The sequence below is a fragment of the Parambassis ranga genome, chromosome 13, assembly GCF_900634625.1.
Source record: "Parambassis ranga chromosome 13, fParRan2.1, whole genome shotgun sequence".
NCBI lineage: Eukaryota > Metazoa > Chordata > Actinopteri > Ambassidae > Parambassis > Parambassis ranga.
The window spans coordinates 13,306,606-13,328,707 of NC_041033.1; the positions used below are offsets into that span (position 1 = coordinate 13,306,606).

Sequence of the window (22,102 nt, forward strand, 5' to 3'; positions counted from 1 at the left end):
TGAGCCACGGATCTGTTTGATTTTTATTTTAAAAGAATACACTTGATATAAGGTGCAGTTAGGACACTGTACAAGACATCTATAACATTGTAGAAACACATACAATATTTAGTTTCACAGGCAAACCTTCCCAAAATATGAATATTACTCAGTTCCTTATTATCCATAGTATCTGTATATATATATTTTGTTACAGTTCAGGTATAGCTGGTCCTTCATAACCGATAATTGACTACTGAATGCAGTAATATAGGCCTAAAAAAGCAACATGAGCTATCAGGATATTTGTTTGCTTTCCAGGCTCACTTGATAAGAAAAAACACATTATCTGAGTTTAAAATGCACCTACAGCACAGTTACAACATGATGTGGAGTGATGAGGCAAAGATGATTGATCTGTCAGCCAAAAGCATGAGATAATCCTCCCGCCCAATAAAACCTCTTCAAGACAAACCAGCCACCAAGAACCAGCAGCGCAGCCGCTGCTGAGCCAAATACGACCCCAACGACCAGGCCCGTCACGTTGTTATCGTCTCTCTCAGAGGCAATGTTGTTACCTGATCGCAGAGGAGAAGCTTTCAGACCCCCCCAAGAGACTGACATGTATGAAAATATCACTGAAGTATACTCACTGTAGGCAGCTGCAGAGGACAAATCTAAGATAAGAAAAGAAAACACAGAGAGTGTTTATCATGGCTAAAAAAAGTAACAGGAAAAATGCTAATCTATATATTTTGTACCTTCTCGAGCCACGTACAGCGGTCCGACCGAGACAGTGGCTGATTCGCTGCTCTCTTCTCCAAAAGGAGTCAAAGATCTCCTTCTTCTGGAACGACAAGCCTGAAAAACATCCACCTAAGTTCAGCCTATGTCTAATAACAGTGGATCTTTAATAAATATGAATATGAGCATGTTCCTCCACTGAGCCCAACATATTTCTACAATTGGCTAGAAATTGTTTGAGATCTGCAACCTCACACTTAATATCACAAGATCCTACACATGTTATATAAAATATGTTACTAAAAAGTCACAGAGGACAAAGGTGCCAAGTTTTAGGTTGTGGTAACACAGAGCGTCCCTGGACTGCGTGTGGTCAGTGAACCTTGCAGCAGGTGTTTTCGTTTTTCCCCTCATGTTCTGTCTGCTCTTCAGTTTTAGCTATCTAATAAGTGAGCAGCTACAGAAAACAGTTGGATTGGAGAATTGTTGTTGACCATAATTTGTGTCCACTCACAGACAGCAGCTCTTGACATTTGTTGGGCTCACAGAGTCTCAGTATGCAGTGCAGGTAGATGCTGGACTTCTCCTGGTCACGATGCTGAACAAAGCGGAAGGTTTCAAAGTTGAACCTTGCAATCTTGGAAATGCCATTGCTTGTCATAGTCGTCCTTTGGTCTACTGAACAGCTGGTTGGAGAAGAAGATACATGTATATTTTAAAATAATAACATGATGATCGTATTTATTTTGTATGTATGCTTTAATGTGTGCTCTCCTACCCAGTGAAGAAGTTGTGCTGCTCACTCTGAGACATGTTGTACGGGCTGGGAGTGGCAAAGCAGTGATCCAGCAGCACATAGAAACTGAAACACAGTCAAGAATCCACTGTAGTCACTTTTATTTCACTATGAGCCTCCATTCATCCTGAAGAGATTCACTTACTTCCCTGTGAGATTAACAGCCTTGACCTCCGCGTAGATCCTGGTCCGCAGCTCAAGTCCTGTTGGAGGTACCACTACTGGAAAGCCATAATCAGAGTCCTGGTGAAACACAGTGAAGCTAGTCATATACATGTCTGTATGAGTGAGCTGAAATCCAAATTTTACCTACATTGAAAACACCCATTTTTAGTGTGTCAATGAAGGTCCCATTATTATCACTGGTTGCCACGGAGACTGAGGAGCTAAAAGGAGAGAAGATTACACATTTTGAGATTTTCTATTTTAAAAAAAATTACAATAAAAATGTGTTCCTAATTACTCACGCAACAATCTGTGTATTGTTGATCAAGTATTCCAGCGGGTAACGACAGGAGAAGTGATAATAGAGGTCTGTGGCGTAGCTGATCACCCCTTGGTCAGATCTGGGTGTGTCGATGTATCCTGTGATGATAACTGACTGAATGCTTAAGAAGCTGCTGAAGGGACCCGTGGGGTCCGGGACTTCGTTCACAATCTGAAGAATACACATTACACAGAGCTCAGTTTCCATATATAAAAGCAAATTATGCAGAGCCTTGTAGAGATCTGACCTGCAGGGACTGGCGGCAGGGGTTAGCATCACTGTGGTTTACAGGAAGCTGGTAACGGATGATCGGAGGGTTCACGCTGGTGTCGAGAGAGCCCTGACACTCAGAATTGTTGTGGTTCCCATTCAGAGCCAGGTCTGAGGCGTTAAAGCCTGCCCACTGAGCCGTGCATAAATTGATGCTCAGACTAATCATGCTTGTGCCACAGTCTACTATCAAGTCTGAGTTGTCTGAGGAAGTAATACATATACATATTATATAAATTTAAATTTAAATGTCTTGTTTTTTAACAAAGTTTTACAATGCAACATTTTCCCTCTTTTAAGTTCAATCCTACCTGGAGTCCTCTGATACTGAGATGAGCAGTTGTAGAGACACAAAGCGGGCTGCAGGAGCACAGCCAGCAGAGGGAGACAACAGTATGGGGTCATATTGTGTGGAGCAGGCTCAGTCCTTTTGATTAATCCTGTAAATGAAGGTAGAAGCAAGGACACACACCAGCTGCAGCAAAATTTCAATTGATTGTTCAATCAATCAGTTAAGAAGATTTGCTCTAACTGGAGTCTGCAAGCAAAACTAAATCATGTTGCAAATTTAGTTTACAGTGAAATTAAAGTTACAGCAGCTTATTCATAACATTTTAAGAAGCTGCTGTTTGAAAACATAAAAATGCATTTTAAACAGAGGCAGATGAGAGGGGGGTCTTACCTTGCTTGCTGGTATACCTGAGCAGGTGTTTGTTACAAAGGTTGTCAAGCTTTTATATATAGTGTCCAGACACCCAAAACCACAACAGTGTAAGTCTCAAACCCTCCCTCTAATTATAGACCCCTACACACACACACACACACACGAGATTCACACGCAGTCTTTGTGTTTGTATCGTGAAGGCTGTTCCATACTCCGCGAGACAAAGAGCGGAGAACGCGCTCCACGGGTGGTAAGAGATAAAAAAAAGGTCTTTTCCGCACTGAGGTACCATACTCCGCGAGACGCGTGTGTGCAGAACTCCTCATACGGCCCGCCCACTAAACTATAAGGAAAGACTTTACTGAGTTTTTTAACACACCACAAGGACGTGTGCCATGGCAAGAGGGCATTATACAGAGAGGGTGCCTGCAACAGCGTGAGATGTCCGGCGATGAGTTGTGAAAATGCGACATTAAAAGTAACAATAGCAAAGATGCTATTGTGCAGCATGTAAAACTACAGTCAGAACACTTCCTCCGAGAACCGTATTAAGTAATGAATCATCACTAGTCAGAGCAGCACAGGGCTCATTGAAACATGTTCCCATTACTGAACCAGTGGAGTTGAGAGACCCTGAGGGAGTAAGATGCAACATGCCATTGTTGTTTTTACAGGAATGCCCAGTGAATCTTCTAGGCAGAGATGCACTCACTGAACTTCAATTGGCTATCATTCCTACTCCAAACGGAATGCAAATTCGAAGAATGTGCAAAGTTGTAGATGACACATATGTACTTAAAGGGGTAGGAACGCCATATTACTACTACTCATTGGACATTCCAAACAGACCACCCATGAAAACAGGACAGCACCTGTTAGAAAGAGCCTCTGCAGCAGTGTCACGTGTTGAAGACAAAATGTCTTTTGAAAATTTACATGTGACCATGTGGTTTACTGACCATATTGATGAAAAATACAAGAAGAGGTTGGATAAAGCAACCCCAGCCCGGATAACATTGACTAACCTGTACATTACTGAAGCCACGGCTGTGGCAGCTGTGGCACTGCCAGAGGAACTGAAATCTTTTTATCGTGGGTGGACTACCCCTCACGTGTCACTGTGCAAAGCCCATAATAACGAATGGAAAGATTTGGGTTTCATAGTAAACAGAGGTGAGGCTGCAAAAGACTGGAGGAGTGACCCACAAGGTCAGCAATACAGTCCCTCTACAGGTCTCTATAGAGAACTTCTGCAGGTCACCACAACAGTACAGGCAGGGGTTCACATGAAATCCAGATTTTCCTGATACATTCTACTCACAGAAAAAGAGGAACAAATACTGGCTGAAATTCCTGACAAATTATGGTCCAAGGGCCCCACAGATGTAGGATTAGTAAAAGGAGCCCAACCTGTCGTGATAAGACCAAAAACTGAATATCGACCCCGAATTAGACAGTATCCATTAAAACCAGATGCTCAGGAAGGAATTAGACCAGTGATACATGATTTACTGAAGGCAGGAGTGATTGTAGAATGTGCAGATTCACCTGTAAATACACCTATATTTCCAGTAAAGAAAGCTCATCCATCCACCGGCTGGAGGATGGTACAAGATTTAATAGCTGTAAACAACGCTGTTATTCAAAGAGCACCCTGTGTAGCAGACCCTCACACATTGTTGAATAGTTTAGATCCTGAGGCAACAGTATTCACTGTAGTAGATATAAGCAATGCTTTCTTTTCTATTCCATTACATAAGGACAGCCAGTTTTGGTTTGCCTTCACCTATGAGGGAAAAAGATATACTTATACTAGATTACCTCAAGGCTATTGTGAAAGCCCCACTATTTATTCACAAGCATTGCAGGCCAGTCTATCAACTTTCAACCCTCCAAAAGACAGTCAGATTCTAACCTATGTGGATGATATTCTTGTAGCATCTAAAACAGCTGAGCAATGTAAAGAAGACACCGTTGCTTTACTGTTACACCTAGCAGAGGAAGGTCATAAAGTAAGCAAAAATAAAGTACAACTCTGTAAAACACAGGTTAAATATTTGGGCCACATGCTAAGTGCAGGAGGAAGAACCATTATGGAAGACAGAAAGACAGCTATTTTAAAGGCTCCAAAACCAGTAACAAAGAAACAGATGATGTCATTCTTAGGCCTAACTAATTATTGTCGTGCTTGGGTTCCGTGCTATGCAGAGATGGCAGGCCCATTATCAGATCTCATGTATAAAGAACCGCTAAAAATGACTGATAAATTAACTTGGACACCAGAAGCAGAAAAAGCACTATGTGCTTTAAAACAGGCGTTAGTAAGTACTACCACTATGGCCCTTCCAGATTACAGCAAGACGTTCATTCAAATGGTTGACTGTAAAGGAAAATATATGACCTCTGTGTTGACCCAGAAGCATGGTGAGAAATTGAAGCCTGTAGCTTATTTCTCCACTAAATTAGATGCAGTAGCATGCGCACTCCCACACTGTGTATGTGCTGTAGTTGCAGCCTCCATGGCTGTGACTACTAGTGCAGACATAGTATTGTTTCACCCACTTATTTTGCGAGTACCACATGCCGTGTCAGCCCTATTACTGCAGACAAAAATGACCTTTTTATCACCTGCTAGACATTTATCCTGCATGACATTACTGCTCTCACAACCACATATAACTATAGAAAGATGCACGGCACTGAACCCAGCCACATTGATACCGACAGAAGAAGATGGAGAAGCACATGACTGTCAGGCTTTAGCTGAAACTACTGCTAAATGTAGAAGAGATTTGAAAGATACACCACTTTCAACAGGAGAAGTGATCTTTGTAGATGGATCCTCTAAAAAGGATGCCATGGGAAAAACAAAAACAGGCTACGCAGTAGTAACATTGACTACAGTATTAAAAGCAGAAGCCTTACCGCAGCACTATTCTGCTCAAGCAGCAGAATTAGTAGCACTTACAGAGGCCTGCAAGCTAATGAAAAACAAGTCAGTAACTATATATACAGACAGCCAGTATGCATTTGGAACGGTACACTCTTTTGCACAACATTGGCATAATAGAGGTATGGTAACGTCAACAGGAAAGCCAGTCACGCATGCACAATTACTAGCAGAACTATTGCAAGCTGTGCAACTGCCAAAGCAAGTTGCAATATGCAAATGTCCCGCTCACACACGGGGAACTGATACAGTCTCTAAAGGAAATGACTTTGCAGACCAAACAGCAAAAGCGGCTGCATTGAAAGAAATGAAACTCTGTGTGGTCTCAGAAGACCAAATGTCACACGACACTTTAAAAGACATGCAGCAACAATCGTCTGATGCTGAAAAAGCCATATGGACAAAAAATGGAGCAAAACAAACAAAAGATATCTATGTATGACCTGAAAACAAACCAATCCTACCAAAAAACTTATATAAATGGGCGGCTATATTGAGCCATGGATCAACTCATGTCTCAACAGGAGGGATGGTAGGACTGGTACACAGGACATATACAACCTATGGGTTTACTTCCTATTCAAAAAATTTTTGTAGAGCATGTTTAATTTGTGCTCGACACAATCCACAGGGAAACCTCAGGCCAAGACGAGGAAAATTCCCTACACCTCAATATCCTTTCCAAAGCATACATATGGATTTCATTGAATTAAATCAGAGTGAAGGGAAGAAATTCTGTTTGGTGATCATAGATGCTTTCTCCAAATGGATAGAGTTGTTTCCCACTAAAACACCTGACGCCCTAACTGTCGCTAAAGCTTTATGCAAAGACATCATCCCTAGATTTGGTATTCCAGAAACCATTTATAGTGATAACGGTTCACATTTCGTAAACCAGGTAATCACTAAAATAGGTCAGGCTTTCCAGATTAACCTCAGAAATCACTGTGCGTACCATCCCCAAAGCGCAGGGTTAGTGGAAAGAATGAATGGAACTATTAAAAACAGATTAAAGAAAACTATGGATGAGACAGGACGACAGTGGACACAGTGTCTAGACCTAGTGAAGTTACACATTAACATTACTAGCACAACAGGTTTAACTCCATATGAGACCATATATGGTAAACCTTACAGACTTCCTCTTTTTAATAACATATGGGAGACAGCAGAGGAAGTCACACTCGCAGATCACATGCGAAAGCTGTTTGAACACAGGCAGAAGGAAGTAAACAAAGAAACTGAAAACTCATCATCTGTCTCTTCACAGGAACACCTCGTCACGCCAGGCGATTGGGTCCTAGTTAAAAGCATCAAACGCAAACATTGGCATTCACCCAAGTGGGAAGGTCCATTCCAAGTACTGCTAACTGCTAACAGTACTGCTGTTCCATACTCCGCGAGACAAAGAGCGGAGAACGCGCTCCACGGGTGGTAAGAGATAAAAAAAAAGGTCTTTTCCGCACTGAGGTACCATACTCCGCGAGACGCGTGTGTGCAGAACTCCTCATACGGCCCGCCCACTAAACTATAAGGAAAGACTTTACTGAGTTTTTTAACACACCACAAGGACTTGTGCCATGGCAAGAGGGCATTATACAGAGAGGGTGCCTGCAACAGCGTGAGATGTCCGGCGATGAGTTGTGAAAATGCGACATTAAAAGTAACAATAGCAAAGATATACAGACATTGTTAAACGAGCCTATTATGCCCGGGTATGTAGGAGTATATAGAATGGTAATAACAGTCACCATCTGGTATGTGTGAATGTCTGGAGTTATTGGTGACAAATCACCCTGACTTGCCTTTCTTTCTTTCTTTTATTGCTCATCATGCAAAACCAGTATGGTCTTATCTAAATCTGTTGAATCAGCGCTGTTTATACACCTACCTATATACCTGGAGAGGCTCTTGCGCTTCTCCACTTTCATCACGCCCACAATAAAATTCCGACCAATCACAGCATGGTTGCCGCACAGCCTTGAAAGACAAAGTTCGGCCCGGACCCTGTGCACAAAAGTGCGGATCAGCGGGCGGTCAGAGACAAAAAATGACGTCATTTTGTGGGCGTAACGTCTGCAGGGGGGGAAAATGTCTTTGTCTCGCGGAGTATGGATCCTACGACGGCGTATTACGACGGCGTATTAGGGCCAATGTAAGAAAAAAAAATACTGACCCGGAAGAGGAGGGGGGGGCAATATTCTGAGATTTAAAGTCGTAAATTTACGAGATTTAAAGTCGTAGATTTACGAGAAACAAAGTCGTAAATTTACGAGATTTAAAGTCGTAGATTTACGAGAAAAAAAGTCGTAGATTTACGAGAAACAAAGTCGTAAATTTACGAGATTTAAAGTCGTAGATTTACGAGAAAAAAACTCAGAAATTTGCATCCGTTTTTCCTGGTCATGGAATTATGTCGCGTTTCCATACATGCATACATGCACACGGTTTATGTGTACAGTTTACATATGTGTAAACTGGATAAAAAGCAACTGTTTTTTTATCACGGTGTTGTGAGAGTTGTAGGCCTATATGCCTTATAATAGGAAGGCAGTGAGTACGTGTGTGCTTACCTGTGTGTGAGTGTGCAGGATACAGGACAGCGTGTTTGTGTAGGAGGGGAAGAGAAGATGACTTGTTAGCTTGAGAGAGGAGCGATTTATTAACAAGAAGTATATGTACAGCGTAAAGAATATGAGAACAAAGCTGCCTGCAAGGACAGGAAAGTGCTCTGGTCCTCCAGCTGTTTGTGACGGTGGGGGTTAACCACGAGCACCGTAGCTCGTCCTCTGTGCTCCCTGACTATGGTCGGGAGGTTGAAGCAGGAAAGGTTATCAACGGTGCTATCTTCTTCACAGCATTGTCACAACTTGATGAGCTTTTCCACGGCGACCGTGACAGCAAGCAGCGTGTCTCCAGATTTGCGACTTTATAGCCTAATGTCAGAGAATATCTGAGGTCTTCCCGTAAATTTGCGAGTTTTTTTCTCGTAAATCTACGACTTTTTTTCTCGTAAATCTACGACTTTAAATCTCGTAAATCTACGACTTTTTTTCTCGTAAATCTACGATTTTTTTCTCGTAAATCTACGACTTTAAATCTCGTAAATCTACGACTTTTTTTCTTGTAAATCTACGACTTTAAATCTCGTAAATTTACGACTTTGTTTCTCGTAAATCTACGACTTTAAATCTCGTAAATTTACGACTTTAAATCTCAGAATATTGCCCCCCCCTCCTCTTCCGGGTCAGTATTTTTTTTTCTTACATTGGCCCTAATACGCCGTCGTAGGATCCAGCTTGACTTTAAGCAGCAACAGCTCCTGGCAGGGTTTCATGTCAGATTTTCAACCTTGACTGCATCAGCGAGACTTGATAAGGAAATAAATAAATTCTAAGATGATTATAGAATGGAATATGTGGCTATAGCTGTTGTCATATAGCTAGAGAGGGGGCAAGGGTTTAAACTTTGGTGCAATTATAATACAATAATACATATTTTTTTATTTTCTGTTTTATTATTTTTCCATTTTTTATCTTCTGTATGTCAGCTTGGCACAGTTCTTCCCAGATATAAAAAAAAAACTTGAATGCTTGAAAGGTGATCATGATTGCCAAAAGCTATGAAGTGCTCACCAGAAGAAACCGTTCATAATTTCCCTTGCATGTCAATCCTCTCCTCTATTGTCTGCATTACAGGTTGTCTCTATAGCTATGGGCCACAACTGTTACTGCTTAGCTGAGAAGACCCATTGTTCATCAGAAATATAGAATGAAAAGGAGCATAATGTGCTTTTGCCAAAATGCCTATGGTTAGAGAAGACATTTGTCACACAATCCACAGATGCGTCACTCAGCAGTCTTTTTTTTACAGTCTCTTCAGTCCCCTCCCTGGAAACCTGTTTAGAAACATCTCACTGGTCAATCCTTTGCACTTTAATCCTTTTAATCCCTTTGGCTGCAGGGTCAGGATGTCTGGACATGATGCGTACCTGTCAGGAGTTTCTTAACTTATGCAAATTTTGAGACAAATCATCAAAGTGCACAATATTAATCACAGAGCTGCAGAGAAGAGAATAAAAATTCAGCATAGATCGACTTTTAAGCAGGAGAGCTAATGTCTGTCAGACATCAGGATTACTGCGACAGTGTGGACAATATTTGTGCAACTCTGTACTGATCCCCCTCATTGCGACATCAGTTACTGGCATACAATCACATTAGAAAACAATGAAAACAAGGCCCAGGGGAAGACACATATTTAGATGCAGGAGAAAGAGGATACACTGGGAAGCTTGTGAGGAGATGGTACTGTACTCTGTGGGCATGTACAGTGAAGACGATCACCAGTTCTGCTAATGACCCCTGTGGGTGTAATTATATAGCATTTCACACACACCAGTAATTGTTAGGTTAAATTTCAAGTATTTAAAAAACAATAAAACTACTTTAAATCACATCCCTGCAACCAAAATATCAATTACACATGTATCAATGGCACTTCATGTATGCATTTAATGTTGTAATTTTGTAGCTTCACTCCAGTTTACTAGAAGGGAAACCTGTGCTCACACATGAACATCAGAATGAGGTGATTTCTAGTCAGGTTTTGGCTACAAGGACAAAACAGGATATGGATCTGGCATATAAAGGCCCCTAAAAGCCTGTTAAAACAGGCCCTTTACAATGAATGAGCCAAAACACATATGACCACAAGAGGGTGCTAGAACACCAGTAATATAATAAACTTCTAATAGGCTAATAGGCAAAGGCTATCACATTTGTTTATTAAATTACAAGGACAGCAAACAGCATGTATACAGTACCTTAGCAAACACTGCATGTTTACAGAGTGCAAACGACAGACACAAAGACAAGTTGTCTTTGCTTTGGTCCTATACTGACACCTAGTGGATGACAGTTGCACCAAAACACAGAAGGGGGAAACAGGTTCTTCTGTTAAAGCTGTGAAGATGACACTCAATATTTTAATAAATTAGGAATAACATTTTGGATAAGTGACTATTTTTCAGGTCTCCCATATAGGAATACAGCATCTATTTTAATTATTTTCCACCATTGGACAGTACATGAATGAAAGCTGTTGTCTGTCCTCACTTCATGAGTATTTTGGTGTCATCTGCTGGACAAAAGTAGGCAGAGCTCAGAGCCCTTGTTGTCTACTGGGTTTGATACACTCGTGATTCACCAGTGCCTCCACCCCAGCACATTGGCTGCCATTGTTTGTCCGGTTGTCATAAAATGATACAAATAAATAAATATTTCTATAAACACAAAAATCTTAATAATCTTAATCACAAAGGAAGGCTCTGATCCTTTTCAACTTTCAATGTTTCCATTCCATTTTATTGTAAATAACAAAATGAAAGTCATCATTCAAACAGAAATTAAAAGATTTAAAGGTTTAAAACAAAGGGGGGGGGGTTACTATAAAATTAGTAAAACACAGTTTAACATGACCTACCAGTGTCACTGTTTTCACACCAGGATGTGTGTGGATGGGGGAGAGCACTGCTGACGTGACTTTGAGCGAGGCACATAAGCCCTGACTGCTGCAGGCAGCTGCCCACTGATCAGCCCCACAGTGTGGTCCCATGATTCACAGAGAAAATCAACAACAATACTTCCAACCAATCCCAGCTGAGCAGATGTGTCCCCCGTCTCTCAGTGAGAGTAATCTCAGTGTGATGTTTTCTATGTAAAAATGATTCATGGCCAGTCACACATTCTGGAAATGAAGGTGAAATGCCTGGAAACCAAACCAAAGCAGCGAACAGGAAGTACAGTTCTGGAAAAAAAAGTCCTTTCCTCTTCCCCCCTCAGCATGTTTTGTTCCATGTGCACCCCTCCTTTATCTTCTCACTCTCTTGTCCTCTCTCTCTTTGTGTCCTTGCTGTGTGTCTACTTGCAGCACAGTATGACTCAGTTTCCTTTTAAACACTTCAACTTGTTTTCCTGGATTTTGTTTGTAGCAGTGAACTTCACATATGTGGACAATAAACTTGAAAAAAAATGTATTCTGTTTCTCCTGCTTTCCACAGACACCAGTGTGTGTGTGTGTGTGTGTGGTGTAGGAATGGGAGATACTCATTAATTGAGCTATTTTAATACAGTGCGCATGATAGTAAACACAAAGAACTCTATTCATCCCATAATGACATTACCAGATGTGAAACAGGATTTTAGAAGTGTTCACTGAATGAACAGGAGTGAAGCTAAAAGAAAGACAACAGCAAAACAGCAATTTTTTTATTATTGTTTCTTTTCAAACAAAAAAAAACTTGGACTTTCTCCCTGTTGATTTTTCCCTCCTTAGACAGACGCCATATGCACGCCTTCAGCAGTCGACCCACTTCTGACGGAACAGACCCACTCTGCGCTCTCTGTCATTAGTCTGTGCTGGTTTTGAAACTGATCGATCATCTCCAATCAAACTACTTCAGAGTATAGATCAATCGTCCAGTTCACCGGGTGATCATGTAGAGATGGATTTTATGACGCTGTTTGGCACCGTTCTTGCCGTTTTGGTCCACCCTGGATCCGCGTCTAATGTCATTGGTAAGAATGCGCTTCGGAGGAAGGAAAGCGTCTCATTTTCCAAACTCTGTAGACAAATGTGTGCTTATCTTCTACGTAGAACTTCAGCTTGTTTGGTTTAATAAAGAAAGTTTTAAATGTAGTGTAACGAACTTTAATGCAATGGCATTCATATAATTTCCACGTAGAGTTTACAGTTTAAAACCATTAGTGTCTGCGCATCATAATTCTGAACAGACAACCACAACACTGCAGCACTGAAGCTGGTTTTATGATGCACATCCGACAGACTCATTATAATTTCAGGCTCTGTATGAAAGGCTAAGCTTAAATAAACTAATCAGACATTAGATGTCAACATAGATGTCCTACAGGACACCAATTCAGTCTAATTTGTAATCAGAGTTTACATATTTGCCAGTCAGCATTGAAGGTGTGTGTATGTGTGTGTGTCTGGTTTCGTGTCAGTTTGTCAGCTATCAAACTAAAACTAACTTCATCTCAGCACGTGATCAACGTGCAGACCTCGTCTGGGGTCACAGACCTCAGATTTCATATTTCTGCTCCTATCATGTCTTCGTTGTGTTGAAGTGTCAGTGACTGGAAACCACTGCATCTGCTAACTCGTAGATGTTTTTTATTTTGATTAGCTTATGTCTAATGTTGAATGTTGGTTATCACCATCAGTTAACTGAAGGAATCAGCTGTAAGCCCAGACTTTTCTCACATTCAGACTGAGTGAACAGGGCTGCTAGAGGAGAGACACATGGAATTTCTGGAGCTGACACACTGGAAACTATTAAGGAAAGAGCATGCAATGTCAACTTCAAGCATTCAAATTGCTCCTTGCTGTCACCAATCACACCTAACGCATGCCTTTAATAGTTCTTCACAGTACACTGAATGGTCTGAGCAACTTGTGCTCACGCACAAAAGCAAAGTAAAGAGTTTGTGGAAGACTTGCAGAAGTTACACATGGAGGCGACAAGAGCGTCATATCAGAACAGAAATGAAAATTACATGATGTTTAACTAGTAATATGACCTGAGAACGATTGAACAATAACAGCTGGATCCCTGCATTTCAGACATGTAATTTCATATTGTCAGGGACAGAACTCTACAGCATCAGAACTATTTTGACTGGCACAAGACTCAGTGTAAAAACACAGGTTTTCTACTGACATTTTTGGATTCATATTGTTTACTCTACCCAAGCTGCTTTGGGAAGAATTTGGCATAGGAATGAAACCTAAAAATTCTGTGTTTTGGCTACAAGGACAAAACAGGATATGGTGCCTTAGAACATTTGTTTAAAAAAAAATCTTTTCTCTTCTTGATTCGCTGTCCAGGCCAAACAATTTGTCGGTGTGGGACGGAGCGCCCTTGCTACAAGGTGTCCTTCATCCAGGACAGCCGACGGAGGCTGACCTTTGAGGATGCCAGGCAGGCCTGCAGGTTGGATGGAGGCGAGCTGCTCAGTATCGAGACAGAAAGTGAGCAGCAGCTGATTGAAAAGTTTATACAGCAGCTTAAACCCGGAGATGGAGACTTCTGGATCGGGCTCCGCCGCAACCCACAGTGGCGCAGGGCAGGGGCCGCAAGCCCAGGCTGTCCCTCACAGTACTACTGGGTGGATGGAAGCAAGGCCAAGTTCAGGTTTTGTCATTTTTTTTAAACTTTGTGTTTGAATGCTTTGGCTGCATCAGTGAAAATAGTTCAGCAGAGGTGTCTCAAAGGACACAGAGCACTAAAATGGAAGTGGAAAAATCCTGCAGTCAGAGATTATTGGATTAAATGATGCTTGTGTGGGAGTGAAGGAATGCCCTCCGCATGGATTTGGTAAGAGAAATATAAAGTAAGCTGCTGCACCTATACCAATGTGAAGTTGTGATTTATACACTGTAGGAACTGGCACTGGGATGAGCCATCCTGTGGTGGTGAAATGTGTGTGGTGTTGTACCACCAGCCCTCAGCACCACCTGACGAAGCAGGTCATTTCCTGTTCCAGTGGAATGACGATAACTGCAACTCCAAGAACAACTTTGTCTGCAAATACCCGGAAGGTGAGCCTCTGGATCGCAGACACGGCTGTTTTATCTGGCACTGCAGTGCTGGGAAATAGTGACATTTGCTAATGCTTGGTTATATTTTGTTCTTTTAAGGACGATGCTGAGTGCTTAAATTACTGTAATACTCCTAAAAAGACAACCTAAAAAAAGATTTGTTTCCCTCTGCCTACCTGATACCTTTAATAAAGGGCATTTTTTATTAGTTTGAAAATGTGATAAGACACATGCATATTTTAAGTAGTTGAATAAAGACTTTTTTATCTGCCTTTTGTAGAGAAGGTACCAGTATTTACAGAGGACGGGAACACAGCACATGCAGGTAGTTTCCATGCTTCATATTTCTGTGGAATATAAACAATAAGATTTGTTTTAAAGATCAAGGATTTATTTTTTTATATTTTCTTATTGCTTTAGTTCCATCTCTGAGACCAAACATATTTTCAACTACAGAAAGTGATGAAAGGATAAAAATAAGACTGCCAGAGTCTTCAGGTAAGCAAAGGAACATTTTTTGATATTAATGGTCTTTTTTATACAGATACTAGTTAAAATTATGTTTAGATGATCAGATCGTGATGTGCAGTAAACACTGAAGACTAAAAGTCAAAGTTTTAAAACGAGTCATTTGTTTTCTTTCCAGTATCTTTCTCCGACAGCACACTCTATGTTTCCTACATTCTTTATGCAACAATTCCTGCTCTGTTGTTGCTGTTGTTTGCAGCGGCTGGGTTCTTCTGCTACAAACAGCATGCCAAGAGGTACAGTGACTCTAACGTGTTTGTCTAATGTGCTTTTAGAACATGTCTGTAAAAGCACTGATGAGTAGACTGTAACAGTAATCTCTCATGTGCAGGAGAAAGACAGAAACACAGAGATATCCAGCGTCACCTTGCCCCATACAAGGACCATATGCCTTTAGTGACGTTACCAAACTGCCTCACACTGCCCTGGACTGCAGCGTCCCTGCAAACATCCTAACAAAGTACCCTCGTACTCCTGCCCATGACTCCCAGTGTGAAGATTATGAGAACGTGTCATGTGCAGACAGGGAGAGCGGCTTTGTGACCAATGACATCTACGAGACCTGCAGAGCTCAAAGCCGGCGCTGCCGTGGTCAGATGGGGTGGGTGGAGAATGAGATCTATGGATAACACTGTTCATACCAATTGGGGCCGCCAGCCTCATTGAATATAACTCAGCTGCACAGAGGAACACAAACTGGTCTCTTTCTCTCTGTGCCTGTGTGGTGCTGGATTTCTAAACTGTGTTGGACCCAGGACATCCTGCATCCAGAACTGCATATCAGGTTATAGCAGGGTGTTGACACCTATTACTACATATGTAGGGCCTGAAAATGAAATAAACACATACATTTCAAATCCTTTTTAAATAAAAAATATAAATAAAGTTGAGGACTGCTAATGAAACACGTTAATGTGTACTAATTTTACCAAACACAAAGTACAGCTGAGGCTGTGATAATGCAGCCATTTTTTTTAGTGTGTAAAGTGTGTAAAAAATGTTCATCCAAAGTTGTTGATCTTCTAAAGTGATGTATTATTGTTGTCCTTGGCTTGGCTAAAATGGCTAAAATGCTAATAGATGTTCAAACTGGAACAATATACATTTTTGTATTTAATCCACATATTTTCTTATGTCATATGATCCTAAGTGCAAGGTTCCGCATAATCATAATGAGTCATGTCAATGGTGCAGCAGCATAATTTGAAATGGCAGATTACGTATGTAACCCTGAGAAAACTGCGCAGACACACACAAGGTTACTCATCTTGTCACCAGATATGATGAGACAAAAAGGATCCTGCTGGCTCTGTCTGTGCTGTGATGTCGTCCAATTCACGGACTACTTTGACCTTTTCTCTAGAGTGGTGCCATCCCTGTGTTAGACTTCCTGTTTGGACTCTGAACAGGACAGAACCCACGGAAACACTGATGACAGAAACTCTGCTGACTAAAGTAAAGCACAGAGCTGAGGGCTTTCCTGCCTCCACCTGGCTGTGAGAAGCATATCATATAACAATGATGGGCTACACATTCATCAGTGTTAGTGTGCATGTGTAATGTGTAAAAATCAAATGCCTGTGTTATTATTATTCCTGCATATGCACTGAGTGGGCTGCTGTGTTGGAAAAGATGTAGCCAGCCCAGCAAGGAGAGGCTGAGTGTGTTCTTGGAGAATGTTAGACAGGAAATGCCAAAAGCACATCTGGAACTCTTACATTCAGGAAGTCTGTGCGTGACAGCGGAGGCCCTTCAGAGCAAACTGCTTAGCAGCAGTCTGTTGTTCTCTGCTGGGCTGCGACTCCACTAACACCACGGCTGGGAGTGAATGCTCCTTGTTTTTTAAAAAAGTAATCAGATTACAACATGTTGAAATCAAGTGTGTAGGAGTGTGTGTTATTAACACTACAGTGGTGTGAGAATAGCATTTTTCAAAAAAATAAACAAATAAATAAATAAGTGGCTTCAATTTTCTGTTTTGGCCAACAGATGGCGCTGTCATGTTGCTCACCAAAGTGTCCTTGTGGCTGATAAAATGTCTGGTTTTTACATGCATGTTACATTATATAATGTTATAGATTTTAGATGACCATTGCATTTTATATTTTGCTGGGTTATGTAAGATAAAGTATGCACATGCATATGTGAAGCAATTGCATGTTATATATATATAAATATATTTTTCCATTTATTTTTTTAATTTTATTGATTTTATTGCAGAGCATGTTGTTTGTATAAAAAGAGGCAGCTTCAGGACGGTTGTGTTTTTTCTTCTTCTTTTGTTTTTTTGTTTTGTTTTGGTTTTTTTTTAACAAAAGCTTATTAAACACCTGCAGGGCAAAACTTCAAAGTTACCTATGCGTGCAATCAAGGAGTGCAGGCAAGCAAACAGATTTCAGAATAGCAATTTTACCGGTTGACGTAAGAGGTGGGTCTGGTTGTCTTGGCAACCAATTGGCACTGAAGTGTGGAGCCGCTCCGTGGCCCCGCCCCCTGTACAAATACCCCTATGGCTTTGACGTCAATACACGTCAACCGGAGAACATGATGCCTCTTTGCAAGTCAACTCGTGTGCTCTGTAGCTGATAGAGGCACCTCAAGCTGAAATATTATAGCTCTATTGTGTCGGAGAACGTGGTGTGACAGCCCCGGGGCTCAGCAAATGGCCTGCTTCGTATCGCCGCGCTGACGGAGAGTGTCGCCACATTGGCGTTCAAGCTGGCAGGGCGACACAAAAATCAACTTTGTCTATTTTTTAATGGACACGCTTCGAGCGGCGGTGGCGGCGGCGGCGGGCGGTTTGTTTTCCTTTCGTCTTTATCTGTAGCTGCCCGTGTGTGAGCCCCCCTCGTGTGTCCCTGCTCTCGTCTGGCTACCTCCTACTCTTCCACAAAACAGTCCCCATTTAGAACAGCATGGTCATGGCTGACAGTGTCCAGAAACCGCTGATCCGGGGTCCGGTCCGAGTGGGCTTCTACGACATCGAGCGCACTTTAGGAAAGGGCAATTTCGCTGTCGTGAAGCTGGCCCGACACCGTATTACCAAGACCGAGGTGAGTGTAGTTAGCCTAGAAGCTAACTTAGGCGACTCTTCAGCTGAGTTATATAACTTTTTTTATGCACAAGTTGACACCCCAGATACCGAAATGCTGTCCACGTGGTGCACTATTAGCAACTTCAGGATCATGTAACTGCCGGACACTTGGCTGCTCTGGTGCAAGCAACAGCTGGTGTCTGTGTTTGAGTCCTGCAGGTACAGGAGTGGTGACTGACTGCACGTTCACCCCCCTCAGCTAACATCACTGCCAGTAAGAGCTCTGACCACCAGTGCTGCTGGGAAACATAAACTGTAAACATGCATGCATTCTTTTGTTTTTTGTTTTTTTTTTTTCCACGCGAAACCGGCATCACACACCTGTGATGACCCAGACCAGTTTCCACAGTGTGTGCAAACTCTGTGAACATCCACAGTTGCAGTAGTATCTGGGGCATGCAGCATTGGGTCGGTGGTCTCATTATGTAATCCAAATAATGATGTGAGTTTTTTAGTGGTTTCTTGTCTCAGCAGTGCCCAGAGCTTTGTGAGGAGCAGGATATGCCAGCTAGAGTAATTGGAAAGTAAAGTGTTGTGCGTGCATGCATGCAGACAGTCAGTCCACTGACACTGCTTTGGGGGGGTCTTCACTTGGCTTTGAGAGGGTTGGATATTACATACACATAAACACTGCACGCTCAGAGGCAGTGGAGCCCTAGCACACAAAGGAACAGGGCTTGGATTTGTCTGAGTATACTTGCAGTTTTGTCAGTTTCTGCAGAGAGGCCTGTCTCGAGCAGTACCACGGAGTGCCACGACTTTCTATTGTCACGCAGAGACACAAGGAATTAACTGTAAAGACGCTGTGTTGTGTTGAGACAGAGGATAACGACTAATGTGGGAGACTTGTGAAAAACAGAGTTTAATCTTTGATCTCTAGAACTGCTTGTTGTTGAATGTGACAGATTATACTGTACTGAAAAACAAAAGATTTACATCATCCAAGCAGGACCCTTGGAAGGTGTAATAATTACCAAGGCAAGAAAATGGATCTTAATGCTCTTAACGTGTTAATCTGGTTATTAAAATCTGCAAAGTGGCACAGTGTTAGTCTAGCCAGGCTGTCTGCAGCCCTGTAACACTGCCTGAATGCATCAGGTGATTTCACTGAGCTGATGCACCTCTCCCCTAAGCTGCTGAATGAAAACACGCATGTTGTTTTCAGGTCTCTCGTTTGTTAGAGGTCGCTTGTTGCTGGTCTGCACAGAGGACTACTGCAGCTGCTCTGCTCGTCCAGACCTGTGGCCAGAGCCCAGTGGCCAAAGGTCATCAACTTTATGTGATACCATCTGCCTTTGGAATATGCCACGGTGAAAGATAGTCTGGTGTGTGTGTGTGCGTGTGTAAAGAAAAGCAGGGTAATGACAAGTGAAACAGCACATCTGAAGTGTCGGTGTGTGCATATTGCTGGATAGGTGCATCACTGTGTGCATAACCTACTTTTTCTACACGTGGCCCCTACGTGTTATATTGACCCATTCATCCCATTATGTACATACTGCAGCTTGTGGGTTTACATAGAGCTGCTGGCCCATTCCCTCGTGGTCCTGTCTATCAGCTGTACATTTATCCAAACCTAATTATAGCATTGTCCCCTCTTTCTGATTACAGTTCTTTCTGTATAAGCTAAAATCACTTCTGAGGTCAAACGACCTTGTGCCAGCAGAGCTCACCTGAAGTCTTGAGATGTGTGTGTATTTTTGTATTGTAGACAATATAACCCCTTTGCTCAGATCTTTTCATGCTAAGTACCCAGTTGTCCCTCTGTGCCAGACCAGAGATGTTCGATTTTTATGCCCTAGAGGTCCCTGCTTATAGCTTGAGTGCCATTAAAAGATTTGGATGTCTTCACAGGATTTATTGCCAAATTGCATACCTGTTTCAATCTGTACTGTGGCTCGGGAGATAATAATGGAGAGTGTTTAACTGATCAAAACACCCATTACACTCTGTAAGTGTCAACTACAAATATGCCAAAGGTGGATCAAAATAGGCGACAGGCTTCTTATTAGGGCATTATAATAATGCTCCCACACTGGCACAGTGAACATGACAATGCAAAAAAACGCAGGGTCAATGCATCTGTACGTTCCTGGAGAAATATCCTGTAATAAGAGTAGTGAAGCTGGAGGATTAAATGTTACGATGATAAGTTTCCAGAGAAGAATCTTGCATCAGACAGTGTATTGTTGTGGCACCTGAGAAATCTTTATACAAATCTCACCTTCCTGTATTTGCACTCAGTGTTCCATTACTAACTATGCTAGTTGGAGGCAGAGTTATTGAAGAGTTACTCTCACCTAGGTACAGATAGACCCATTGTTTAGTGTCTGTCTTAGGGCTGCAACCTTACAGTCATTGATTACTGTGTTTTCAAGTATATAGTGATATTCATGTAGTTTTTCTGTCTGGTCATCAGACATCAGTTTAACATAAGCAAATTGTAACTGTAATCTACTCATCAGTCAAACATTATCTGTGTCTCTCTAGTACCTGACTTTAGACATTCATGTTTTATACCAGTTTAGTCTGAGTTTTCTCCCAGTGTTGTGCTGACAACAGGCATCTCCTGTTGTTTACTCCTGCAGCTCTGCTCACAGATGCTCAGAACACTTTAGGTCACGCTCATGAAATGTTGTTTCTGTGCCAGTCTGAAGAGGAGATGTTAGAAAATGTTGCTTGGTTCTTATCAAACATTAATTGATTGGATCAAAATGGAACATATTTCTGTCATTGTCTGCATGTGGGTGTATCTGCCAAGGTGTGTTTGCATGTGTTGTTTTTTTTTTATATGATTTTACACTATGCCTCAGATTATTTTGCACTGTTTATGAATGATTTTTAGGCTGTTTTAGGTTTTAGCACAAGCTGTTTTCCACAATTTATCTTGTGTCTCAGAAAGAAAAGTTGAAAGGGATGACATGCTGTCTTATTACTGCTGCTTGGAGAATATTAAATTACTGTCTGCGCCAGTGTTTGTGTGAGTCTGAGGAGGTGTTTGTCAAGTTTAATGAACCCCAACAATGACTCTATTGTATACTGTCGAGAAACAGACTGTTTACAATTGTTTTGTTGATGCGTCATTGTTGTTCAGGTGGCCATCAAGATCATCGACAAGACCCAGCTGGATGCTGTAAACCTGGAGAAGATCTACAGAGAAGTTAAGATCATGAAGATGCTGGATCATCCACACATCATAAAACTCTACCAGGTGAGTCTGCAGCTACACTAGTATACATGCAAAATGATGACATAAATTTATGTTTTTGCTTGTTGTTTTCCTTTTTCCTGTTTTATTCCTTTAGCTAATGACTATTGTAATGTAATGACTATTTTCCAAAATTATATATCTTTACATAGCCTACAGCATTAGGCCAGATTTAATTGCATTTTCTGAGTACTTTAAAGCATTTGTAGTTTGGAAAAAATGTTGAGGAGCAAGTAATGAGGGCGGGAAGAGTGCAGCATTGTGTTAAACATGTACCGTACATGTAGATGTTTGGCTGTGGGGTTAACTGTTCTAAAAGCTTTTTTTTAAGGAAAGATAAGCTTGCATAACTGAAACTGAAACTGCATTCTGTATAGAACTGAGGCGTTAAACAACAGTTTTTGGTAATTTTTTTCTTTTTATTCAATTTGCACAGAATTCTAAAACATCCATCTCAAAGCTGTAGAGAGCCGGTCTAAGAAGGCCGCTCAGAGAGCAGCACTGACAAACCATACGTTGCATTGTGTTGACTAGAATTTAGTCGGTTTTGTGGAGCAGATTTCACTGCTGCTCCTTGTTGATGTTCTTTCCAGGTATTTAAACAGTTGGGGTGTTGAAGCGCAGGACCAATCCAGGTCTTTTTCTAATGCATTAGCAAACAAGTGCCGCCTAGCAGAACTTGCCATTGCTGGATAAAGATATGAGGACATAGTTAATGACTGATGGGCTCTCGATTCTGTTTGCATCTCTGTATGTGTTC

The 22,102-nt window shown here is 41.6% G+C and overlaps 3 protein-coding genes across 5 annotated transcripts in view; 2 read left to right on the top strand and 1 right to left on the bottom strand.

Annotated features, from left to right (window-relative positions):
* Positions 1–11: 11 nt before the first annotated feature.
* LOC114445501 (zona pellucida-like domain-containing protein 1) lies at positions 12–11,439 on the bottom strand. Of its 2 annotated transcripts, none has more exons than XM_028420592.1 (11): positions 11,375–11,439; positions 2,588–2,716; positions 2,254–2,480; positions 1,987–2,177; positions 1,833–1,905; positions 1,665–1,762; positions 1,502–1,585; positions 1,238–1,409; positions 741–840; positions 633–656; positions 12–557 (listed from the first exon to the last, which is right to left on the bottom strand). In XM_028420592.1, exons 2-11 carry the CDS (start codon positions 2,679–2,681, stop codon positions 400–402), a joined length of 1,221 nt encoding a protein of 406 aa, XP_028276393.1. In that variant the 5' UTR covers positions 2,682–2,716; positions 11,375–11,439; the 3' UTR covers positions 12–399. The 2 variants fall into 2 exon arrangements, with proteins under 2 accessions (XP_028276393.1, XP_028276392.1); XM_028420591.1 differs by lacking the exon at positions 11,375–11,439 and adding an exon at positions 2,959–3,203.
* Positions 11,440–12,072: 633 nt separating this feature from the next.
* Positions 12,073–16,615, top strand: laynb (layilin b). The gene is made up of 7 exons (XM_028420656.1): positions 12,073–12,468; positions 13,799–14,105; positions 14,355–14,512; positions 14,793–14,837; positions 14,933–15,010; positions 15,159–15,276; positions 15,372–16,615. Exons 1-7 carry the CDS (start codon positions 12,396–12,398, stop codon positions 15,667–15,669), a joined length of 1,077 nt encoding a protein of 358 aa, XP_028276457.1. The 5' UTR covers positions 12,073–12,395; the 3' UTR covers positions 15,670–16,615.
* A 968-nt stretch (positions 16,616–17,583) lies between these two features.
* Positions 17,584–22,102, top strand: part of sik2b (salt-inducible kinase 2b) — a 35,223-nt gene continuing 30,704 nt past the window's right edge. Inside the window, exons 1-2 of one of the 2 annotated variants that reach the window (XM_028419064.1) lie at positions 17,584–18,093; positions 21,229–21,345. In XM_028419064.1, the coding sequence (XP_028274865.1) occupies positions 17,956–18,093; positions 21,229–21,345 (255 nt within the window). In that variant the 5' untranslated portion in view covers positions 17,584–17,955. Of the gene's footprint in view, positions 18,094–21,228; positions 21,346–22,102 lie in introns of those variants that run through there. The other variant, XM_028419065.1, reaches the window with a different exon arrangement.

Coding starts and splice junctions, on each gene's coding strand:
- LOC114445501 (XM_028420592.1), bottom strand. CDS start 2,681: ATGACCCCATACTGTTGTCTCCCTCTGCTGGCTGTGCTCCTGCAGCCC. Junction 2,481..2,587: donor TCAGTATCAGAGGACTCCAG/GTAGGATTGAAC, acceptor TTACTTCCTCAG/ACAACTCAGACTTGATAGTA. Junction 841..1,237: donor AATGTCAAGAGCTGCTGTCT/GTGAGTGGACAC, acceptor GATGTTTTTCAG/GCTTGTCGTTCCAGAAGAAG.
- laynb (XM_028420656.1), top strand. CDS start 12,396: ATGGATTTTATGACGCTGTTTGGCACCGTTCTTGCCGTTTTGGTCCAC. Junction 12,469..13,798: donor ATCCGCGTCTAATGTCATTG/GTAAGAATGCGC, acceptor TTCGCTGTCCAG/GCCAAACAATTTGTCGGTGT. Junction 14,106..14,354: donor GGAAGCAAGGCCAAGTTCAG/GTTTTGTCATTT, acceptor TATACACTGTAG/GAACTGGCACTGGGATGAGC.